Source organism: Tribolium madens, unplaced genomic scaffold, assembly GCF_015345945.1.
Source record: "Tribolium madens isolate multiple individuals breed KSU strain unplaced genomic scaffold, Tmad_KSU_1.1 Scaffold_1;HRSCAF=32;Tcas5.2_LG8, whole genome shotgun sequence".
NCBI lineage: Eukaryota > Metazoa > Arthropoda > Insecta > Coleoptera > Tenebrionidae > Tribolium > Tribolium madens.
The window spans coordinates 29,965-52,882 of NW_025400984.1; the positions used below are offsets into that span (position 1 = coordinate 29,965).

Sequence of the window (22,918 nt, forward strand, 5' to 3'; positions counted from 1 at the left end):
TCGTTTTTTAATTTATAAAATGATATAAAGCGGCGAAATAGAAAAAATAGTATAAAGCACTTGTTGCAGAAGGTTTTTCAAGCACTCATTTGTTCCTCAACTCGCCGCTACGCGGCTCGTTTCGTAATTTCAAATTTGTGCTTGAATAAGATACCTTCTGCAACGTGTACTTTAATACAGGGTGATTCTTAAATAAACCGACAAAATTTTATCGTTGATAGTATCAAATGAGAACATGCTGAAAAAAATATTGAAAAAATTCTTTGCTTAACCGTTCTCCAAATAAAATTTATTAAAGTTATTTTTGAGGTAAAGCGTACGCCACTGATGTGTTCGTAAATAGTATTAGCACAGATAGTGGAAACCATGGTATTAATTTGATCAAAATGTACTTGATCATTGCAACAATTCATAAACGTCGTAAGTGGCACGGATGAAGGGGGTTCTGTCCCTAAAAAATATCATCGTAAAAAGGGTACAGATTATTTCCATTTATCCTTGGAAAGCTGTGATAAAATCTTATTTAAGAATCACCCTGTATACTGTTCTAATACCGAAATAGAAAAAGAAAATGTCGCTCAATGCCAGCATTTCCTCAAAGTTATAGTGTAATACAAGATTATATAGAGCAAGGTCATATGTCTTTAGTAAGCAAATCCCTCAAAAACGTCTGAAATTTTCTTGGGGTTTGTGCGCCAAATTAGGTTTGCACTTTGCAGTTGTTGAACTTGTAATGTTTTTCAGACGTCGTTTGCATAGTTTTGGTTGACGATGTTACAATCGGCGCTGTCAAGGGCTATTTCAGCTGTTTTTCCGTTAATCTTCTGTTTTGCGGCGATGGGGCTCCCTACTGACTTTGTCGTCTTTGCTCGTTTGGGTGTTTGCGACTACAGTAATGTATGGTTAATCCGAACAGAAGTTTGGTAGACCCCGTTCGGATTATCAAATATTCCGGATTATACAGTTCATAATAAATGATATATGTATAAAGTCTGTTCCATTTAATAAACAATTGTCAGTGTCAAAATCGGGTATAAAAGTAATTCATATCGCTTTGAAAGGGAAAATTGAAAAATTAGATGTACATTACGTACCCGGATTTGAGGTGAGCAACACACCTAGTTCATAAATTTCTTCAATTAAAGTCATACAACGAAAATTCTTTCTGATTTTGACACTGACAATTGTTTAATAAATGGAACAGACTTTATATTCAGAACAGTTCGGTTTATAGATACTATACTTAACCATTCAAATACATATTCCCATCACAAAGATGTACTCAATGGTTATACAAAATTTTATGCATTTCAAAATAAAAAAATACAAAATAAATAATATAACTACTTCTTATTAGATCTTCTTGGTATGGAAACGATAAACAAAAACACGATTAAACCCGTCACACCAAACTTTTATTTCAAACACGACGCGTTTCAACCACAGGTGAGAATAAAACTAAAATCAAAAAAAAAATACAAAATAAAAAAATACATTTTAAACATAATCAAAATAAAAACAGACTTTGCGTGCGCACATACAAAGCTAAATAAGTGGTAGTTCGAATTACGGAATACAGGGGTTCGGATTATAGAGTATTTTGGATTATAGGAGGTTCGGATTATCCATACATTACTGTACTTGTCTCATTTAACCTATGTCTTGATCTATAGCAACATGCTACGGCCTAATGTAATGTAATTATCTTTTTAAAGTGAAACTTATTCCATCACCTTTCGTCCATCTATCGCATGTCGCATTACAGCCGGCCGCGGAGTAGGGGTATAGTGAAAGGCACTCGGCAGAGCAGTCAAGGTCAATATAGCGGCGTCCATGGCGCGCATCATTCGTGCAAGTGCTCCGCGGTATTTGTGTGTTTTGATCCGTGTATTGATGTATTGGTTGGTGTGTATCGATCTGGAAGAATGTTTCACTTGCATCCTGGTTTCTTTAAACAATACCAGCTTTTTTTTCACGTTTTTTCTTTGGACTAGTGCCGTTTCAAGTGGTTTTGTCGAAGATTTTCTGGCGGTTGTTCAACGCCAAATAACGATTTTATGTAATATTTTATTGAGTCCTGAAAGGACTCATTTTAGTTAAGCAGCTATTTTCGGGAGCGTATACAAAAAATATTTTTGTTTAATCATTGAAGAATATTTGCTTATACCTTAAGATTTTAAAATTTATACAAGCTTTGGGAGTGGTTGTAACATTACGACTAAGTGCACAATTATAGTCGTAACGAGGAATATTTGGCATTGACGTATGCAAAGCTTTATTGAGGGTTAAGCACTGCTAGTGACCGGAAAGATGCGCACAGGAAATAAGCGCACCGGAAATAAGCGCACAGAAAAAAGCGCACACAGAAAAAAACGCACACGGAAAAAAGCGTACACGGAAAAAAAACGCAAACGGAAATAAACGCACACGGAAAAAAGGGCACAAAACAATTCAGACGGAAAAGTACACACATTGAAAAATGCTATCGCTGAATAAACGGTTCAGTTGAAATAAAACATATTTTAAAATACTCGATTCTAAAAGCTCAAGGCTCACGGCTTTAATTTTTTCTCGTGATTTATTTTAATGTTTGTAATAGTTACCTATTTACGATATAAATGAAATAATTAAGTCATTATTAACGCACGTATTACGTATACCTATGACTCGGGTGCTTTAGTTACCAAATAAACAACAAAATCACAAAATCCACAATCACTTTATAATTACTTATGAAGTATTCAGGACTTTTTTTGGAAGGCTTTTAATTTATTACAGGCTTAAATTTGGCAATTTATATATTAATTTAATATTAAAGTGATAATGCAAATCAGTTCATTTGTAAAGAAACATTCTCAAAATATAGCTAAATATTAAAATTAATTTATTAACGACTATTGTATAATGTACCCCTTATACGTCTGTTTGCTCGATCTTAATAATAACCATTAATCACAGCAGTGATTAATGACTCATTAATCACTGCCGTGGTTAATGCCCGTTGATACCTATTAATCGCGGCAGTGATTAATGCACTGCTGTCAGAAGCTTCCTTGATTTAGCTATAATATTATATTGTTTTGCTACAAACGATTATTGGTTTTTTAAATTTTATCGTGTAAACCACTAAACATTTTCAATTCAGTTCTGTACTGTTCGAATGTGTGTGTCGTTTATCTGTTTCTTAACATACTTAATGTAAGAAAATTTTCCAACACAAAAGCTTCAACAAAAATATTTAGTAGTCGTGGATAAAGTATAGTATACTACTCGCGTATAATGGTTATTATACGCTCGTTGTGTAATATACTATTATCCACGACTATTGTATAATGTACCCCTTATACGTCTATTTGCTCGATCTTAATAATACCCATTAATCACTCTCATTAATCACTGCTGTCAGAAGCTTCCTTGATTTAGCTATAATATTATATTGTTTTGCTACAAACAATTATTGGTTTTTAAAATTTGATCGTGTAAACCACTAAATATTTTCAATTCATTTCTGTACATATAAAAAAAAATAAAAAAATAATTTTCCTTGGCCACATTCGAATCCGGGACTCGCGGTTGGAAGGCAACCAGCATCGACACAGAGCCATTACCAACTTCGAATGGGTGTGTCGTATATCTGTTTCTTAACATACTTAAAGTAACGAAATTTTCCAACAAAAAAGCTTCAACAAAAATATTTAGTAGTCGTGGATAAAGTATAGTATACTACTCGCGTATAATGATTATTATTCACTCGGTGATTTATAATAATAACAACCATCATTATACGCTCGTTGTATAATATACTATTATTTGTTTTTGATGAAAGCCCAAAAACAAATTTCTGTTACGGACCACCTCTTCCTACAAACCTTTGAAACGTGCAAATTTGTTTATGGCATCTCTCCCGCAAGCCCCATGAACCACCATGGGGGGTAATCCATCGTAATATTCTAGTGGACGATTTTCAGTTATAATAGAACGAGTAGTCAAAAATTACACAGATCAACAAGGGTTTGGTAACATTGATGACAATTTGGCCAATAATAGTTTTTTTTACTTCCTAAATAACAAAATGCATTTAGTTTTTTGATAACACGTACCGTTGATTTGTTGCATTTTTTACCAATAATTTAATTAATATATTTTCTGCACTTTCACTTGGATTTTTTTCCAACAAATCTGGGGGCTGTCAGTGACGAACAAGGGGAGAGGTTTCACCAAGACATCAGAAAGATGAAAGAACGCTATCAAGGCCGCTGGAACCCTTCCATGATGGGCGATTACTGTTAGCCTTTTTAAAACGCGACAGTAACGTACCTAACAAAAGAAAATGTTGAGATTTCGCTATTTTATTGTAATATATGACTTTTTTAATGTTTCTAAAGTTAGTTTATTAAAATATTGTATGCTCATAATAAAATAAATTAAATAGTTGAATTATTTTCAGTACTTTTTTGCTTTAACATGGATGTCAGAACGAAGTTGGTAACATACGAATGATACGTGATGAGACATTTTTGTGAAAATTTTCGAAATCAGAATGAAAAATCATAAACGTGGAAGGTAGTTTAATCAATGTTACCGAAAATTTGTTCAAATTTGTTGACCAGTGTTATCGAATATTTTTATGAATGCTCATCGCTTTATGAACACCATGAGTGAGTAGCACAAATGGTGTTCGCAAGCGTAATGACCATCAATAAAAATATTCTAAAATCTTTGACTACGAATTGTATTCAACAGAGTATTCAATGAACCAAATTTGCCTTACACTTGATTTCATTTTCATAGCAACCGGTAAATAATCAAGTTCACTGCAACCACGAGTGGAATAACCATTTATATTTTACCACGAGTGAAATATTTGCTTGAATTTGCTGTTGCTAGGATACGAAAGTAAATATGTATGTGCTTCTTTGTTGGTTAATATTTTAAAAAAGAGGTGAATTGAATAGTCATACCAATTTCTTATGGCTGTAATCCAATGTGTTCTCTCTCAGTCGCGACCTCAAGAATTGGCGGAGGTGGCTTGGAAAATATCGTCGTCATTTTCGACATCTATTTTTACCACTTCTTTTAAGAAATTTACTAATTCACTTGAAATTGAATGACGGAACTAGCGAAACAATAAAATTTTCAAAACAGTAAAGAATCCATAGCAACTCGCGGCCAACACGGTTTAATTGAAAAATGGCGTAGTTTGTTTTTAAACATTGTATGGATAAAAAAATGTTTATTTTTTTTGTTCAAGTCGTCTAAAAAATAGTGTTTACAACTTGAGTCGAAAGTAACTATCATGCTTGTGTTTCTTTATCCAAACTCGGCTTCGCCTCGTTCGTTTAAATGCACGCGCATAATATCACTCACTTTCAACACTCAACATGAAATATACTATTAGACCAAAAGGGTCAGTTTTTTTCAAAATAACCATCTTGGATAAATACAGCATTGTTCGAAAGGGACAAAAATTACTCGGATGGTTTTTAGAACCATCGCATTATTCTCAAAATTTCCAACAAAAAAATGTAGAAACTATCCTTAGGTAGATATAACTCCTCAAAAATGCAACTTCCTATTAAGTTTTTATTATTATTAGAACACAAAAGTGTTGTATTAGTAAGAGACGTTAAAACATGTACCTAAACTATTAAAAGTTGACAACAGCACGTCAAAAATTTATTGGGTTTTATAGTAACACAATGTGGTTTAAAATGTACTGTAGCGTTCCCAATTGCATTATCTTTAAATATTCGTATTTTCAAAATCACGCGGCTTAGAAACAGAAACAGAGCTTCTACTAAAGTTTTCTATCACTGTATACAAGATTGGCCGACTGTTTTGAAACACCATGTATTTTTATTATTTTTCCTACCTAGAAATTTAGTTATGAAAAGTAATGTCCCTTGATGTATAAACAATCTTTTTGGTAGGTAATATATATCTTAGATTTTTAACAGGTTTTGTTAAACCCATTAAACTTTGTTAAGTTTTAATTACATAATTATTTTTTACATACAAACAAGTGGATTTTACAAATCCGGGTCTTTATAAATAATTTTTGATTGCCTTCTAAACTTCAAAATTATTTGTACTCTGAACCCTAATGTTTGATTTCAGTTGAACCTTTTGCCAAAATTGTAACCCAAAGACTGTTTTAGATGAATCGTTACAATCAGAGGGACTTTACTTTTTGGAGTGCTTGTTGCCCAAAACTGCACTGCGTACAGTGCAGTGAGAGTACGGTGCTGTGTGCAGTGTTGTGCAGTGCATGCAAGAAGATTGATTTACTCCTGGATTCCAGATGCATGGTACTGCAGGCCTCCACTCTGCTATGGCCATCAAGCGCCAAAGAAGACTGCGAGAACAAGCCAAACGCAAGCGCGAGAGACGCTTGTCTTCACACACCAGCAGCATGGACAGCATGGAGCATTTGCCAACCAAGAAAATTCCTCATAACGCACCTCCGGATCATCGTCTGGCTACTTCCATTGGTATGCTTCACATTGGAGTGTGCTTCTTAGTGTTTGGTCTTTTCCTCATTGGATCAGGACTGCTTCCAGACGATATGGTCACATGGAGAGGAGGCGGTTGGTGGAATGAACTACTAGCGACTGGAATTTTTGTCGCCGCGTTGGGAATTTTCCTTATTGCACTCAACAGAGTCATGTCTCGACGCGAAGAAGAAGATCTCAACGAATATGTTTCGAGGCAGTTAACGAGATCTAGAAGTGGTCATCGATTAGAAAGAGATCTTGAAACTGGTTGTTTAACGACGAAAAATACCAGACGAATTCTTGAGAAAAAACGAGAAGACATAGATCGAGGCATTATCGACGTTACGCCAATTCATTCACCACACACCAAAAACGCTCCAATTTCCATACAAAATGGGGATGCTTACTTAGAAAAAATTGTTGAAGAAGACGTATTTGAGAAAATTACAGATGAAAGTAAACCGCTTGAAAATAAAGAGACTATATCAACCACTACCACCGCCAGTTTGAGTCCTGGGACTCCTTCAGAAACTAGAGAACTAATTTCAAATGCTAGACAGTACAGTTTTAATTCCAGACAGTATTAGGCTCAATGATGACCAGCATGTTTTAAAATTATAGCAAAACGTTTTATTGTTTTGATCGACTTCTTATATTTATTATTGTCGCAAGCCAAGTGATGACCGCAATTGGTCACATAGTAGAAATGCACACGTTTTTACGCTGCTCCAAATTCAATGTACTTAACTTTTTTCTTTTATCCAAATTGAAAATCTTAGTTATTACGATTATTAGCAGTTATTAATAACATAGTAATTAATACAGTTAGTACATGTGGGCTATGTTGCATGTTACTCACCCAAGAAAGAGTATTCACGAGATGCATTCAGGTTATATAGTGAGTTTTTTATATTGCTGAACGTAGCTCCATGTTCAATTTCAATTAAAAAAAAACAAGTCCATCCATTGGTGTTATTCAATATACAATATATTCGTATGACAATAAATAAAAATAAAGTACATAAATGAAGTTATAAAGCTTTGAAAGCAGACAACCAAGTATTAGCTTCTGACGACAACTTGAATTTCAGTGAATTCTCCTTGAAAACTCTGCAACAATATGTTGTATAGTTTCTTCCACTTAATCATATTGACAATATGGATTTACCGTAGCATTCCAATTAAATAACATTGGAGGTGTATCTAAATAGTTTGGCAAATAAAAAACATTGCTTTATTTAACAAAAAGTTACTTTAAGTTGCTTTAAAAAAGTCCGCCACACTATAGCTCTATCTTCAACGATTTCAGCCCTACAGCCAGTTAAAGATGCTTTCATTACGGAAATGTTTTTCTGTACCGGTGGTCGCGTGTTTACTTAGAGATCATTAAATGACATCCACTGGATTGACTTGTTTTTTTTTTTAATTAAACCTAAGGATATGTTTAGCAATATCAATATAAAAAGCTCACTGTATGTAAATCCATAACGTTTTATTCAGCATCTCCACCTTGCACGGACATTAATATTTCATAATCATGATTTTATTTTAACATACCACACAGTGGGTGGCATAGACACTTCAGTGGGCAGTTGTATTGCTCATTTGCAATTTCTTTGTTAAAAAGATACAAAAAGTAGGAGATGCTGGATGAAACATTTTAGATTATTAAAATGTTTCGTCTATTTACAATATACAAGGTGTTGCGTTTTCGTTGTTACAAATTTAAACAGGAGAATATTTAATTTTTAGACAAAATTTTCTTATGAACATGTATCGAAAAATGCTACGCAAGAGAGCTACACCCCTTAAAGGGGTGCATTTTTAATGGGTTTTTTCTAATATTTCCGAAACCATTTTAGATAAAACTATAAAATTTGATACAGATGATAACCTTTATACACCTAAACGAATTCAAAGATAAAATGTTGAAATTTTTAATCAGACCCTTTGTAACCTGGTCAAGTTTAGGGTAAAAAGTACTCAACATTTTTGACTGTAGTCTCTTGCCACTTTGAGCAACGAAATTTTAAATTTCATTTTTTTAAAGGTCTTTTGCGTTTTTCCGATGTAACATACCGATTTGAAGTAAGATCAGTTTGAAAATTTATGTTACAGACCATAAACAGCATAAAAGTTAAAAATTAAATTTCTTGTACCGTTTAGGACATCTCTGATTAACAATTTAGACATTTTATCTTGGAATTCGTTTTGGTGTACCAGCTGTACCAAATTTTGTAATTTAATCTATTTTGAAATATTGGGAAAACCTTTTAAAAAAACGCACCTTTTTTAGGTGGTGTAGCTCCCTTACATAGCACTTTTTGAAACATGTTTACTATTGTCTTAAAATTAAATATTTTATCTTCTATTTTAATTTGTAACAATGAAAACGGAACACCTGTACATAGAAAATTTCTAGTAAAGAGCAACCAATGTTGTAAAAAATTAGTAAAATTGCCAATAAAAAAATAACAGAAGCTAACAGCTAATGATTTACTTTTCGCAATAGTTACAATTTTTTGTTTTAAACGTTTATATTTATATACGAGTATTAATGTTATAATAATACAATACAAATACAATAATATTAATTTGCCAATATGTTTATGAAGTAAATACGTCAACGATAATCACTTTCCTTGTTAGAAATAATTCCATTTGATTGTAGCATGTATTTTTTGACAGTAGTCCGTCCTTCTCACAAAAACATGTCTTGTTTTTATTTAGAGACGTATATGCAGAGTGTTCAGAAATGTTTATGCATTATGTCAACTATAGAATTTCAATTTAACATGCCATCTCCTTGAAATGACTACTGTAATTTCTGCTTATTGTGATCTCTGTTAAGCTTTATTCTTACACATTTTACATTGTTTAGTAATGTTTATACAGTATGTTCCCGGATTGAGTTTACAAGAGGAAAAATTTTTTTATCTCTGATTTTATACTAAAACTGCAAAGGAAAAACATTTTTTGCTTTACCTGAAACGAGCAAATCTGTAATTAAAACTTCATTATGTTTTTCCTTTGCATTTTTGGTGTACTGTATATCAACTTTTAGGTTTTTCCTGTTCGGTGTTGTTATTTCTTTCGTCATTATTGAATCTGAAACTTCTTTGCGTTTATTTGATATCTGTCATTTATGACAACATTTACAAAGTAAATAAATAGGCATATAAAATTGAAATTCCATAGATAAATTGATATGGAAGAAATTTCGAATAGCCTGTATATAGTATGTGCCTTTCATAAAGGGTGTTTTTCAAAATTTGGCGTCAAAGCTATCCATGAAAGTTTTATTATGAACAAACGATCGTATTGAAAGTTATTAATCTACATTTGACACATCGCCGGATGTATTAAAAATTGTGTTCTGTTCACAACACATTATATCACCGCCAACTATGATGTCAAATTTAAATAAACACCCGTCAGTATTCTCAATCAGAACAGTTAGTTTGAAACAATTTTGGCAGATTATTTTTGTAGTATAGAATCTACTAATTTTGAAATCAATTACAGTATTAGCTATATATGATTTTTGAGGTGTTTACTACTAGTTTATGCTACTCATAAGTGATAAATTAAGCTACTCACTTTTATTGAATTGTAAATTTAACCAGTACGTGATTACTCTTTAGTGTTAAATGTAGGAGAATTTTAGAGTAAATTAGAGGATTTTGTATTTCTCAAACATTTCTCTCTAGTAATACATATTTCTTCATATCTAAACAAAATATGATATTTATAGATAATTAGGTATAAATAGACACATATTTAAAATCCAAAAGCACCATCCCAAGATGCACTGTGATTTTGAAATTTTTACAATTATATAGATGTAAATACATATGTATTTTGTAGCTTACTTTCTAAGAAGAATACATTCGATAGCTTCATTTTGTTAGTTGTTTACAAAAATTCGTCTGTCACACAAACCTTTACGGACTGTACAACACTGTTGTATTTACATAACTTTTTTATTTATGTATCTAATTTCTCCAACATAATAAAAAAACATTGTCAAATACTGTTATAAACTATTTCTCTTATCTCTTTCATATTCATGTGATCAATCTGCAAGGCTGAATTTTGTAATGTCTAATTGTTAGCATATTTATGTGCGGATATATGTTATATAATTAGTTTAAAATTTTATAAAATTGATATTTATGTGTTAGACTGTCATAATCATTAACATAATTGTAAGCCTTAAATTATATTTTAAAAATATGTGGTATCATTTTAATCGACTTTCACAAAAAAAAGAATGGGTATCTTAAGTATTGATAAAATAGTTTACGTTTTGTGTACGGCATAAAGTTTTGTAACGTACTCCTATGCTAAACATATAGTTAATAAACAGCTTATAAAGTAACATACAAATTCGTTGTCATTTTTACACTGATACAGTTTTTATGATCTTACACATACAAAAAAATGTAGGAATTTTTTGAAATGTATAGAAAACTGATATCAAATTAATTTAAACATTGAAACATTAGCAAACCGGTTTATACAGATGTCCTAGAGCTTCGTGTTTTTTCGATTACTCTCACAGTAAAGAAAATAACGAAATACGGTTTCTATTGGATACAAATTAATTTTTTTCTATGATCCAAAAATATTGTCGTCATTATAAGTAATTCTTACACACAATATTTTGGGTTGGCGTTAAACAGAGTGTTTCAGAACTCGCGCCTCAGAGAAAAATGTTGTGTAAGGTAAGATACCAGGAACATGGGAAAAATGGTAAAAAAAATTTATCGCTGTATTCTATATTGTAACAATGTTTAACGTTGTTTGTCGCTTTTATTGGCAAAATTTTTGTACCTTTACCAATTAATTATGTAAAAACATACACAAGATCATCAGTAATATTAAATAGATATGCAAAAATAGAGGAAAAATATTTTATAACAATGACGTTTTATTAAAAAAAATGCTTTAAAAAGTAAAAAATATTTATTTCGGACAGAGAAAAACATTTGTTAACTCATAAAATTTTAAAATTTATTAAAGCTTTAGGAGCGGTCAACTGAGCAAAGTAATAATTGTGCAATTAGTCGTAATGTTATAACCGCTCCCAAAGAGTCATTTCATCTATCCGGGAACACACTGTACGAGTATTAGCTTCGTGATTGTGTTCAATGGGGTACTATACTATATTTTTTTTTATTGTCTAAGTTAAATCTACATAAAAAAATAATATACCCGTGTTTTTTGTTTTTTGCGAAAGCGTGCATTCAAGGCGAAAAAAAATGTTGAAGTTGGTGCAAAATAAACACACTTTCAAACACATCATGTTTGCGCCAAGGGATGACGTGAGCAGACCCTGACGAACGGGCAAAATCAGCCAAAACCGACAGCTCTAACCCAAGCTCCAGTCTGCGATGCGATGGAAGAAAGTCGTCAGTAAGAGAGACAAAATAGCGCTGCGTTTGCTGATTGGACGGGGAGGCCCGACGTCATCAAACGCGCATTGTAATACCGTTTAAATGTAGTGGATCAAAAACCACTTGTTTAAATCTCATTTATTTAAAAAAATACAGCTTAATTGAAAATCGATTTTTAGTTATGTTGCTATTTAACAACGAAGAAAAATATAAACTTAAATTTTGCTTTCTTTTTTTTTATAGTATAGTACCCCATTGTGCACTTGGAAATAAATCTTTCCTTTTCATCACCACTAATAGTGTACAGTTTTGAAGTACGACATTTTTGCACCGTACAACACCACTTAACTTCACACTATTGTAAGATGTCCTTTTTTATAAAATTTAAAATTTTTGTATAATTTCCGAAAATTTGGCTATGTCCACTGAGGCGAAAAATTTTGACAAATTACACTAAAATTATTATTGTAGTATTGTAAAGCCTAATTTTGTACACTTTTTCCCTTCATTAAAACAATAGTTTTTTCGTCACACCCACGATGTAGTTAAGATGGTGGTTCGACTCCAAAGTCTTTATAATGGGAGGTTGCCTGGTAACAGTATCGGTAATACAGTGCGCTGCAGCGTGGCGTCACCCAGTATGCTGGGACGCCGGTGACTATGACAGACTGTGACTATCCTCAGCTTTTCACTTGTGTATTAATTGCCATAAAAAGCCCAAATTTTAGGGCCGGCCCAAAAATAAATATTTCTAATTGATTAAAAAAAATTTTTGCTAGTGCAAACGATGGAGGATTATATAGACAATTTAGAATTTGATATTGTTGTGTATGTCAGTGAGACCATAAAAACTAAATTTGGAAAAAAAATTGGTTGTGTTAGCTGCTTTAACTAAAAGAGCTCAAATTCCTTTTTCTTCTTGGTTACCCGCTGCTATGGCGGCTCTTTTCTACATGGTAAAATTCCTTGATTTTTTTAATGGTAATTATGAAAACTGAATAATGTAAAAGTTGATACGATTTTGAGTACCTAATTAAGATTTTAATATTGAAAATTGGGAATTCGGCAATTTATAACCAAGTTTGGGATGATGTGGCTGTTAATGCATTGACAATAGAGAGGAGGCTTCACAACAGAGTTCGGGTACGTCATAAATGTCATTGCGGACCTGTCTGTATTTGTTTAATCATTCATTTGTAATCATAAAAATAAAGCATTTATATAAAAACAATCTACTTATTGTGTTTTAATATCACGAAAAGCTTTTCCTGCATGTAACAGTACTATGCAGCGCATATGACGATTTAAACGAGCATACTGGGTGACGTAGTTCGCGCGCTAAGCGGCTATTGGCTAAGCGTTACCAGACAACCTCCCATTATAAAGACTTTGGTTCGACTCTGCCTTTTTATGAATGAAATTTTTCAACTCGCTTTGCTAACGTTGTCATGGTGATTGTGATTTAACTATGATCTATTTCGCGCGTAATCCGGCAGGTGGCACTAACGCAAAAAGTTAGTTTCTTTTTAATAAATAAAAATAACACAAACGGAACCACTAAACAAACGCTCGAAAGCAGTCAAACTTCAATTATAACTTGAATTTTCGWAAAYCAAATTGAAMATGTCAAATACAAAAACTCATCAGATGCCTGCGTTACCGACGTGGCTGRCAATGAACACAATTWAAAAAAATTACACTAGAAATTGTTTWAATAAACWKCTGAATAATATACTATTAATAAAAGTAGCCATTCTGTAAAGACAATTTACTTTTTCTTATTCTAATAATAATTTGAGTCGACGGTGGCACCATCTGACGGGATACCCTTTAACTAGTACATAGGTGGATTCAAAGTGGTTGACAAATTTGCCTTAGAGTCGAACCACCATCTTTACTACATCGTGGTCACACCTAACAGAGGGATGGGTAGAACTATCCCCAAAATGACTAAAATAAAACCAACAATTGCAGGATGTCTCTTATTAAGAAAATGTGGCAAAGTCGGAAAGATTAAAATTATTAGTTTAAGGAATTTAAGATTTACTTGAATTAGAATGTTTCCGACCATAATTCTAGTCAAAACAATTAGCCATGTTCAAATTAAAAACCAACCTCCGGTTACCTATTACAAATACTCGGATATTAGTTTCTGCGCCGCCACTGCAATTTACCATTTTCAGGTTTCGTATTATAATATTCGGTTACAAATATATATTTTTTAGATAAGAAAAAAAACAAGCTTTTTAAAAATGTCATAGCCACCTATTCCCATTAAAAAAATACAAGTTTATCTTATTTCGGCTAAACAAATAACTGAAAAAAATTGTTAACTACATTAAWAAATTTTACGTAAAAAAGTGCCTGTGTAATGTTTTTATTTCAAATCCGTATCTTCTATAACAACAAATATATGAATTTTTTTAGATTTCGCTATAATGTCAACTTTTGTTTATAAATCGAAAACAAAAAACGATAGCGGACAATATTATGATTTTCTCAAAAATTGGCTAAACTTCTTAGGTTCGAAGATTCCCTATTCGCCATCCAAAATGCAAATCCAAAATTTTACGTAAAAAAGTGCCTGTGTAATGTTTTTATTTCAAATCCGTATCTTCTATAACAACAAATATATGAATTTTTTTAGATTTCGCTATAATGTCAACTTTTGTTTATAAATCGAAAACAAAAAACGATAGCGGACAATATTATGATTTTCTCAAAAATTGGCTAAACTTCTTAGGTTCGAAGAAGATTCCCTATTCGCCATCCAAAATGCAGCACCCTGTACACTATCACAATCACGAAGCTGATTACAGTGTGTCCCCGGATAGGTGAAACGACTCTTGTAAAAGATAAAAAGATTTCGATTAAAATTTTAATGTTTTGGAGTTTAGCCCTGCTTGGTTAAAGATTAATTTCTAACATAATTTTAATTTTTGAAAAATCAAGTATTCTTAAGAATTTTCATAAAAAACTATTTTTCTCTAGAGTAAAGTGCCTTTTATGTGGCAGCTTCGCTTCGAACTTCAATATTAAAACTTCACGCTGTAGAATTATACCTACCGCATGTACAATTAGCGTAGAAAAGATTGTCCTCCTAATAAACCGCTCAGACCCTTATACAGGCTGCGCCAGAAATCGCGCCCCAGAGAAAAATAATAATAAAATAAGATACCATGAACATGGAAAAAATGTTAAAAAAATTTTACCTATAAAAATTTCGAAGTTATGAGAGGTTAAATTTTGCACTTTGACTATTTATTTCTGTTGGAAAAATAATTTCTAAGTTTTTAAGTTTTTTTGCTACAAGGTATTAGAAGGGGAATCAAGGAAGCTGTATCCTAAATTCTAACTCTTTTTAATGTTATTTATGCATATTTATGCATTTATAGGCAAAATTTTTGTACCTTTCCAAAATAATTAAAAAAAAAACATATACAAGAACATCAGTATCGTTAAATAGACATGAAAAAATGTCAAATGTCAAATAATAAATGTAAATATTTTTTCATTAATAAATCTTTTCCATTGTAAACGTTATTTTTTAACAGTATATTTAGTTTGAAGTGAAGCTCAGTTACCGATTTTACTTTCAATTGAGAAAAAAAAAACAAATTATTTTAAAAAATTCACAACTTATTAAAATTAAAATTAAATTTAGAAAATTAAAATTAATGCTTAATTAGTTATTTATTTACTAAGATAACAAGTAAATGCCGTTTTAAATGGCAGAATTAAATAAACAATATTATTATAAGAAATACCTAATAAAAACTATCTATTACTAGGAATGAAAAGACCAAATCTGAAAAAAATTGTTAACTATATACTTTTTTTAATAAAATTGCCCATAATTGATAAACGGTCCATGATAGACCCATAAAACCTAATATGGATATTTTAAAAATTGAAAACTCCTTCAAATAAGCGCATAATATACTGGGTGTTCCATAACAAAAAATATAACTCTGTTGCGTCACCCTATATAGAAATTACCTGTATTGTCAGCATTATATCAAAGTTACCTGGAAATCAAAAATTGGTTGTAAAAACTTGTTTTGATATAGCTGGCCAAAGTCCGAAAGGGTGAATATACTCTTGTATTTTGATTAAAATTAAAAGCAAGCCCAAAGTTTTATAACCATTTAAGATGTCGAGAATTCCTTCCGCTTCCTTCGCCATGTACATTGTCAAACTATCTACGCCACATCGATAGTGGCTATGGATTTCTTGACAAGCTGTTCCAACTGCACAAAGAAAAGACAAGCCAAATGCATGTATATGAGCGCCACGTTTAATGAATGCAAAATAACAGCTAGCAAACACTTTGACAAAAACAAGCTTGAAGTAATGGGTTTTGTAAATTTAGCGCAATATACTCCTGCAGCTCAGAAAAACCAGTTAGTCGATCATGTTTAGGTCTTAATGTTTCAGTCATTTGCAGGACATAATATGCAAGTCCTTGTTTGTTTTGTGTCAAAAGGAAATGTTTTGGGCATTGTGCAGGCAAAGCTATTCTTCTAAGCCATTTTACTGTGTCAATCGGCTGGTTTTTTCGTTGATGTAGTTACATCGGATGTTGCCACATGGAATAAAACAATGTGGAAAAAGTTTAATGTAGGAAATTTAACAACTCCTTGGTGTGAACATCCTTGCAATAAAGAAAACTGAGAATGTGCTCAGATTTTTCACACCTGTTTAAATTAAATGTTTAAGAAACAGGCTTGTTTCGCTGAAAGAATTTCATGTACCAGAAGGGTGTGTGCATTAGGAGAATTTGAACATTTAATGGAGTATGACGCAAAAAACAAATTTAAGTTTGCACCCAAACTGAGTAAGAAGCATATACATCCTGAACATCATGAAAAAATGACAACGCGGCTTGTTTTGAACTCTTAAGTGCAACTGTTGCAGATGCGATTAAGTTCTCAAAAAACAAGAATGTAAGTAGTCGGATTTACGGATGTAGAACCTACTATTCAATTTTGCAGACGACTCAATCAACTTTCTGATATCGTAAATTCAATTACTTAATGCATTTAAGGCTCTGAGAGTCAGTTTTGCTGTGAACAAAAAATTTTGGAAGACTTTCTCATTTATCTAGATCTCTGGAAGTCATGTTCAGAACAAAATTTCTTCCTAACAAATTCAACAACAGAAGCGTTTAGAGTTACTATTAACACGACATTAGATTTAATGAAATATTGCATTGAAAAATTGGGTTTTAAATATTTAATGACCACTCGTATAAATCAAGACCCATAAGAACATTTTTATGGTTTATTGAAGGCAAGTGAAGGTGCCAATAATGATACAGAATTGTTGCAGATTGCACAACTCTTTCGTTTATGGCCCTTTTGATTAGTGTTTGGCACAATCGAATGATTTTGACTATCGAATAATCATTTATCGAATGATTTAAACTATCGAATGAATCATTCATTAAAATTCATTCATTTATTTTATTCAATCGTTCAATGGTAGTAGAATGATTCATTCGATAGTTCAAATCATTCAGTAACTCAATGAAAATCATTTATCTACACCTGAGATATCAGAGCCTGCAGAAAGAGTTTTTTTCAAAAACAGGACAGTTAATGACTGAAAGGCGAAAAATTTAGACCGTATTGTTTTTTTTTCAAATAGCAATTTCTTAAAACCCAAATTGTTTTCATACGCGCACGTGCTTGGCAAAATTTCAGTAGGTACAAACTTTGATTGAATGAATTATTAGAGATAAACACATTAACTAACTGTACGTGAAAAAGAAACAAATGATTTTATTCGATAATTCGGTATTGCACTCTTATCAATTTCTTCTTAATGAATGATTTTTAATGAATGAATGTATTTTCTACTATCAAATAATTCGCATGATAGACAACTATCGAATTATTCGTTAAGATTCATTCAATTGTGCCCATCACTACTTTTGATCCCTTGTCAAACCACCACGAGGGAGCAATGTAACAAGTGGTAACATGTTTAATGCCTTAGTTGCTGGCCCTTCCAGTGTGGTGACTAACCGAAACAAAATGACAAAGGCAGAAGTCGATTCAATGCTATATATATAGATTCCTTTTTCATTCATAATGAGTAAGCATTTGCTTACGTTTGCCGTTCTATAGCACGATGACATAAAAGAGAAAAGTGCACACGCTGTGTTGAGTCACTTGTTGGTGAGGGCGTGGAATCCTACAACACATACATAATTTTAAGAAGCCGAGGATACCTAACATTTCCGTCTAGAGACCTTGTAATTTGACTTACCTACGACGTTAAAAGCACTCCGCTGACGCGTCGTGCTCTTAAACCCGTCGTGCATGTTTTAAAGGCTTGCTTATAAACTAGTATTATAATATACTATTTTGCACGATCGAGCATTTTTGCATATTTACAAGGGTTGCTAGGAAGGCAGTAGAATATATTTACCGACGACCAATCGGTGAAAATTTTTGTTTGTCATGATGGGCGGTAAATACAAGGCTTGAAGTTATGGTAAGTATTTTGATAACAATATTTTGACTTTTCTGGGATCACCGCACTGCAACCAATCTTCCATATGCAGCTTCTAATTCAATGTTTTCGTTGTTTTCACTTTTACTTTCACTCATTATTGATACAGAGGATAATATAATTAGTTTTTTTGAACCAAACGACGCCAAAAACAGGAACGTCAAAATTGTATATCCATAACCGTCGTCTGCGTTGATCTATGGCGTTGATTGACAGTAATAACACTGTAACGTTGATTGACAGTGTTATTACTGTCAATCAACGCAGACGACGTCCATAACAACGAATGTATCAAAGGCAACTTTTAAAAACTGCAGTGGAATTATTATTAGTTTATTATTTAAGACAATGCAAATTAATGTCCTCGTGCAAAAAACGTCATAAGCATCACGAGCGTTATTTGCATCTGATTTCGGGCAAAATGGGAACCTTGGGCTGCGCCTTCGGTTTCCACACATTTACCCTCAATCGGTAAAACGCACCTACCTCTCTTAATCCTTAAATAACTATTAAATAAAAAAATAGCATATAAAACTTGTTTCATAAGTCATTTGTGGAAACTCGTTCTGCATAAAACTAGCGCTTCGCTGTTCGTTTCATAAACCTGAACACGTTACACAAAACTTGCCTTACGAAACGCGTTCTTTAATTGATTGTTTCATATATTTTTCAGGTTATTATGATTGGAGCCATGCCAGCCGTGGCTGTTCGCCACGAAAGAAGAAAAGGACAAGAAAAACGATCCAAACGTCCAAGTCAACTTTATATAGGAGGTCACTGGTTGCCACCCACTAGTCCCAGTCCCACGCCCAGTCCAAATGGCCCTTACGACGACGGTACCGACAGACTTCCTGAATTATATATATGTGGTAAAGTGAGTACTACTAAAATTAAAAATTAAAAAATCAAATCAATTAAATTAAGAAAACTAACGGGAAGGACATTTTACCGATCGAAGACAATTATTTGCGGGAGGAGTGAAGCGACGACTCTAATTTTTGTATGAGATCGATAAATCCTTAACGTTAGTGATGCTTTGACATTTTTTGTGCAATTGATTTTTGTTAATTTTTTTTTAATAAAATATCTAAGAAATTTACTCACCGTTCGTTCTAGAATGCCAATAGTATATTATATCACAAGGTAGAGAAAAGATTTTTTATAGCCGAGCTGTTTATTTCCCCGGATGGGTAGCATCGAAGGAAATAATAAATGCGGGGCTATAAAAATCTTCTCTACCGTGTTTTATATAACAGTTTTTTCACTACTAATATCCAGAAAGACAACGGTGAAAAATATACCTAACCCTAGTTAATGGACATGTTGCCTCAGACGTACTGTTATATCGTTTTGCTAAGACCTATTAAAAATTTTATGACACATTATAAGGGATTAACCAAACAATGGCTTGAATTTGTAACCCTCCATAAATGGCACGTTCTTTTGCAAGTGTTGCTGCACCCAACACAACATAACAGGGCCGTATTTAAACCAAAGTAAAGGGACTGTTTTAACCAGCTATCATTAAAAAATTATATTTATTGACACTCTTTTGCTGGTGACACCGGTATAATTGACTTTACCTTCTTCATCTGATGCGGAACTAATCATTACAATGTCCTCATTTTCTTCCACCAATTCTGATGATTCGATGTTCTCAAAATCGACGGGACGTCACATAGCCGTTTCAAATATTTCAACAAATTTTGCAAAGCAACAGTCACTTACGAAAGCTGAGACAAAAATGAATAGTTACACACGAAAGCTCAAAACAAAATGAAAAGAAAGTTTTAAAGTTTTGCAAAATTACCTGCTTAGGAGTGTTTGTTTTGCCTAAAATTCCCAGAAAATAACCTGGCGCATTTTAGTAATAACTTGTCATTAACCACCTGGCCTTTTCAAATTTCTTAAAATAATTAGTTGACTTCAATAACAATTACATCAAATAACAACAAAATATTAAAATATTTTAAGTAAGCTGCGACGTGCGTTCATTAGAAAAACTCATGCAAAAGGAGAATGTATTTTTTTAGATCCAGTGATTAGATTACAGAATTTGGAAACCAACTCGTCTCTGCCCTTTCAGACAAGAAAAAAGTAAATAATCCGACCCTGGTAAAAACTGACCTGTTTCCTTCATTTCTTGGCCTGGGTGGGTTCCACTGATTTATGATATGTTTACCCTCTGGTTTACTCTTAACAATACCACATTTAACTTAAAAGTAATAAAATTTTTAGTGGGTCTTAGCAAAACGATATTATAGTAACATGTTGTAATTCAGTCGGATTATTTACTTTTTTCTTGTCTGAAAGGGAGGAGACCAGTTGCTTTCCAAATTCTGTAATCCTCTCTAATTAAGTATATTCTATTTTCTATGTTAATGCACTGGATCTAAAAAATTACATTGTCCTTTTGCATGAGTTTTTTTAATGAACGCACGTCGCGTCGCAGCTTACTTAAAATATTTAATATTTTGTTGTTATTTGATTGAAGTCTAGTAATTTTTTTAAGAAATTTGAAAAAGCCAGGTGGTTAATGACAAGTTATTATTAAAATGGGGCAGGTAATCTTCTGGGAATTTTAGGAAAAACAAACACTTTTAAGCAGGTAATTTTGCAAAACTTTAAAACTTTCTTTTTATTTTATTTTGAACTTTTGTGAGTGTCTATTCATTTTCTTCTGAGCCTCCGTAAGTGATCACATCATCTGGACAAATATGCCCAAAAAATCTTTGATGTGAGAAAGAGGCACAATATCACATATCGTGCAAACTGCAGACCGGTTTCGCCCTTGTTGGGGCTCATCAATGCAGTGTAGCTGGATATGTGATGTGGCCTTGAGAGTCTTAAAGTGTCAGCGCTACTACTGTCGCATCTTTCACAAGTTTTATAAATTAAAAATCTTGGTCTATTAAATTCTGGCTTCCTAATATAACGGTTGCTCGAATATAAACTACGACCTCAATTTTTAAACTGTCTGTAAAACTTTTGTTGTCTTAATAACTACTATGTTCCCTATAGTTTCTGACCGTAGATAAACTTTTTTAGCCGTTTTCACATTAGTTTGTCATTAGTGTAATACCAAATAATTTTGTTCTCCCTTGTGTATCTTTAATAAACATATTTTTTTTATTTAGGTATCATCGCTTCAGTTAGTAGTAGGTTCAATTCTCTTGGGCGCCATCGTCCTTATCGTTGGCTTAGTCCAATTGGTTCCAAACGCAGCCGACGCTGACCACCGTTATATTTTCATAGGCGCTGGAGGAATTTTGCTTCTTTTAGGCTTTGTTATGGCAGGAGTTCGATGCTTTTGCATACATTGTCATAGAGGAGCCAGAGTAGTTATAGAAGATGTTCCATCAACATTGGATGCTGTCAACAGTATAGATGTTCTCGTTCAAAGAAGAGATACACAAGTGAGTTTGATTGAGCACCTTTGCAGTTTTAGTTAAAACGTTTTATTCTGATTGATTCGGGTCCTGGTAGTGCACAAATACAGAAGTCACAATTATTAAACGCAGAATAAGTTGACTTGATGCTTGTTATATTTTGAGTTAAATTCTAGCTTTTTTCATTTGCTGGTAGGACAATGCTTAGTCTGAGTAATAGACCAGTCAATTCTTAACGTATTAAAAATTTGATATAAGCAAAGCAATTTAGCGATAGTATTTATAAATGACTCTGGCCGATGAGATCGTAAACGAGGTGAAGCTTTTGAACACGTCTCTGGTATGAGTACAAAGCACTATTGCATTCAAGCCAAAAATACCATTAGGAAGAATGCGTTTACAACTGGGAAAATTGTCAGCCGGTTTACAAAGAAGCCGTACAGCAGCTAAATAGGGTGGTGGTGTTTCATAGCCCTTAACGCACTTCTAAATAATATTATATGCTCATGCATGTACGAAATATTGAGGGTTTATGTAAATTATTACTATAATAATTACGCATAAAATTTGTAATGAGATAGAGATGTAAAAGGTACCTATAATTACGTAATGGTAAAATTTGTTACAATATGTCTAAAATACCTAATTATGTTATCTTGTCAATCACTTTTTATTTTTTTTATTTATACAATTATATTATTTATACATAAGAAAAGGGATTAAAAATAATTGACGCCGCAACGCAAGTAAAAATTTTTTGTTTAAAGTTAAATAACGACAAATTACAACTAAATAAAAATCACACTTATTTTTACCAAGTTCAAGGTCAGCTCCATATTACGAAAGCTTACAAATCCTATTTTGTTGGCTACAATGATGGAGAAGAACTTTTTATAGAAGTAATTGAAAATGATAGCAATTTTTGGACGACAAAAATGAAATCCAACTTAATATTATTTTTACCCGAAATTGTTCTTCGAAGAATTGTAAAAGGAAATAAATGTAAAGAACCCCAAACCATTCTGAACGCTAAAAATAAAAAATTAAAAAATAAATAATCCATGCACTCTATTAAAAAGGTGTTTTAATTATTTGCCCTTTTACCTAATTACTATAA

At 32.5% G+C, this 22,918-nt stretch overlaps 1 protein-coding gene across 5 annotated transcripts in view; it reads left to right on the forward strand.

Annotated features, from left to right (window-relative positions):
• LOC123004156 overlaps positions 1–22,918 on the forward strand; it is a 39,934-nt gene that overhangs the window by 5,951 nt on the left and 11,065 nt on the right. The window contains exons 1-3 of one of the 5 annotated variants that reach the window (XM_044397275.1): positions 1,860–1,905; positions 6,302–6,491; positions 6,549–10,877. In XM_044397275.1, the coding sequence (XP_044253210.1) occupies positions 1,894–1,905; positions 6,302–6,491; positions 6,549–7,081 (735 nt within the window). In that variant the 5' untranslated portion in view covers positions 1,860–1,893 and the 3' untranslated portion in view covers positions 7,082–10,877. Of the gene's footprint in view, positions 1–1,859; positions 1,906–6,301; positions 10,878–19,085; positions 19,287–21,549; positions 21,829–22,918 lie in introns of those variants that run through there. The other 4 variants (XR_006412672.1, XR_006412673.1, XM_044397273.1 and 1 more) reach the window with 4 other exon arrangements.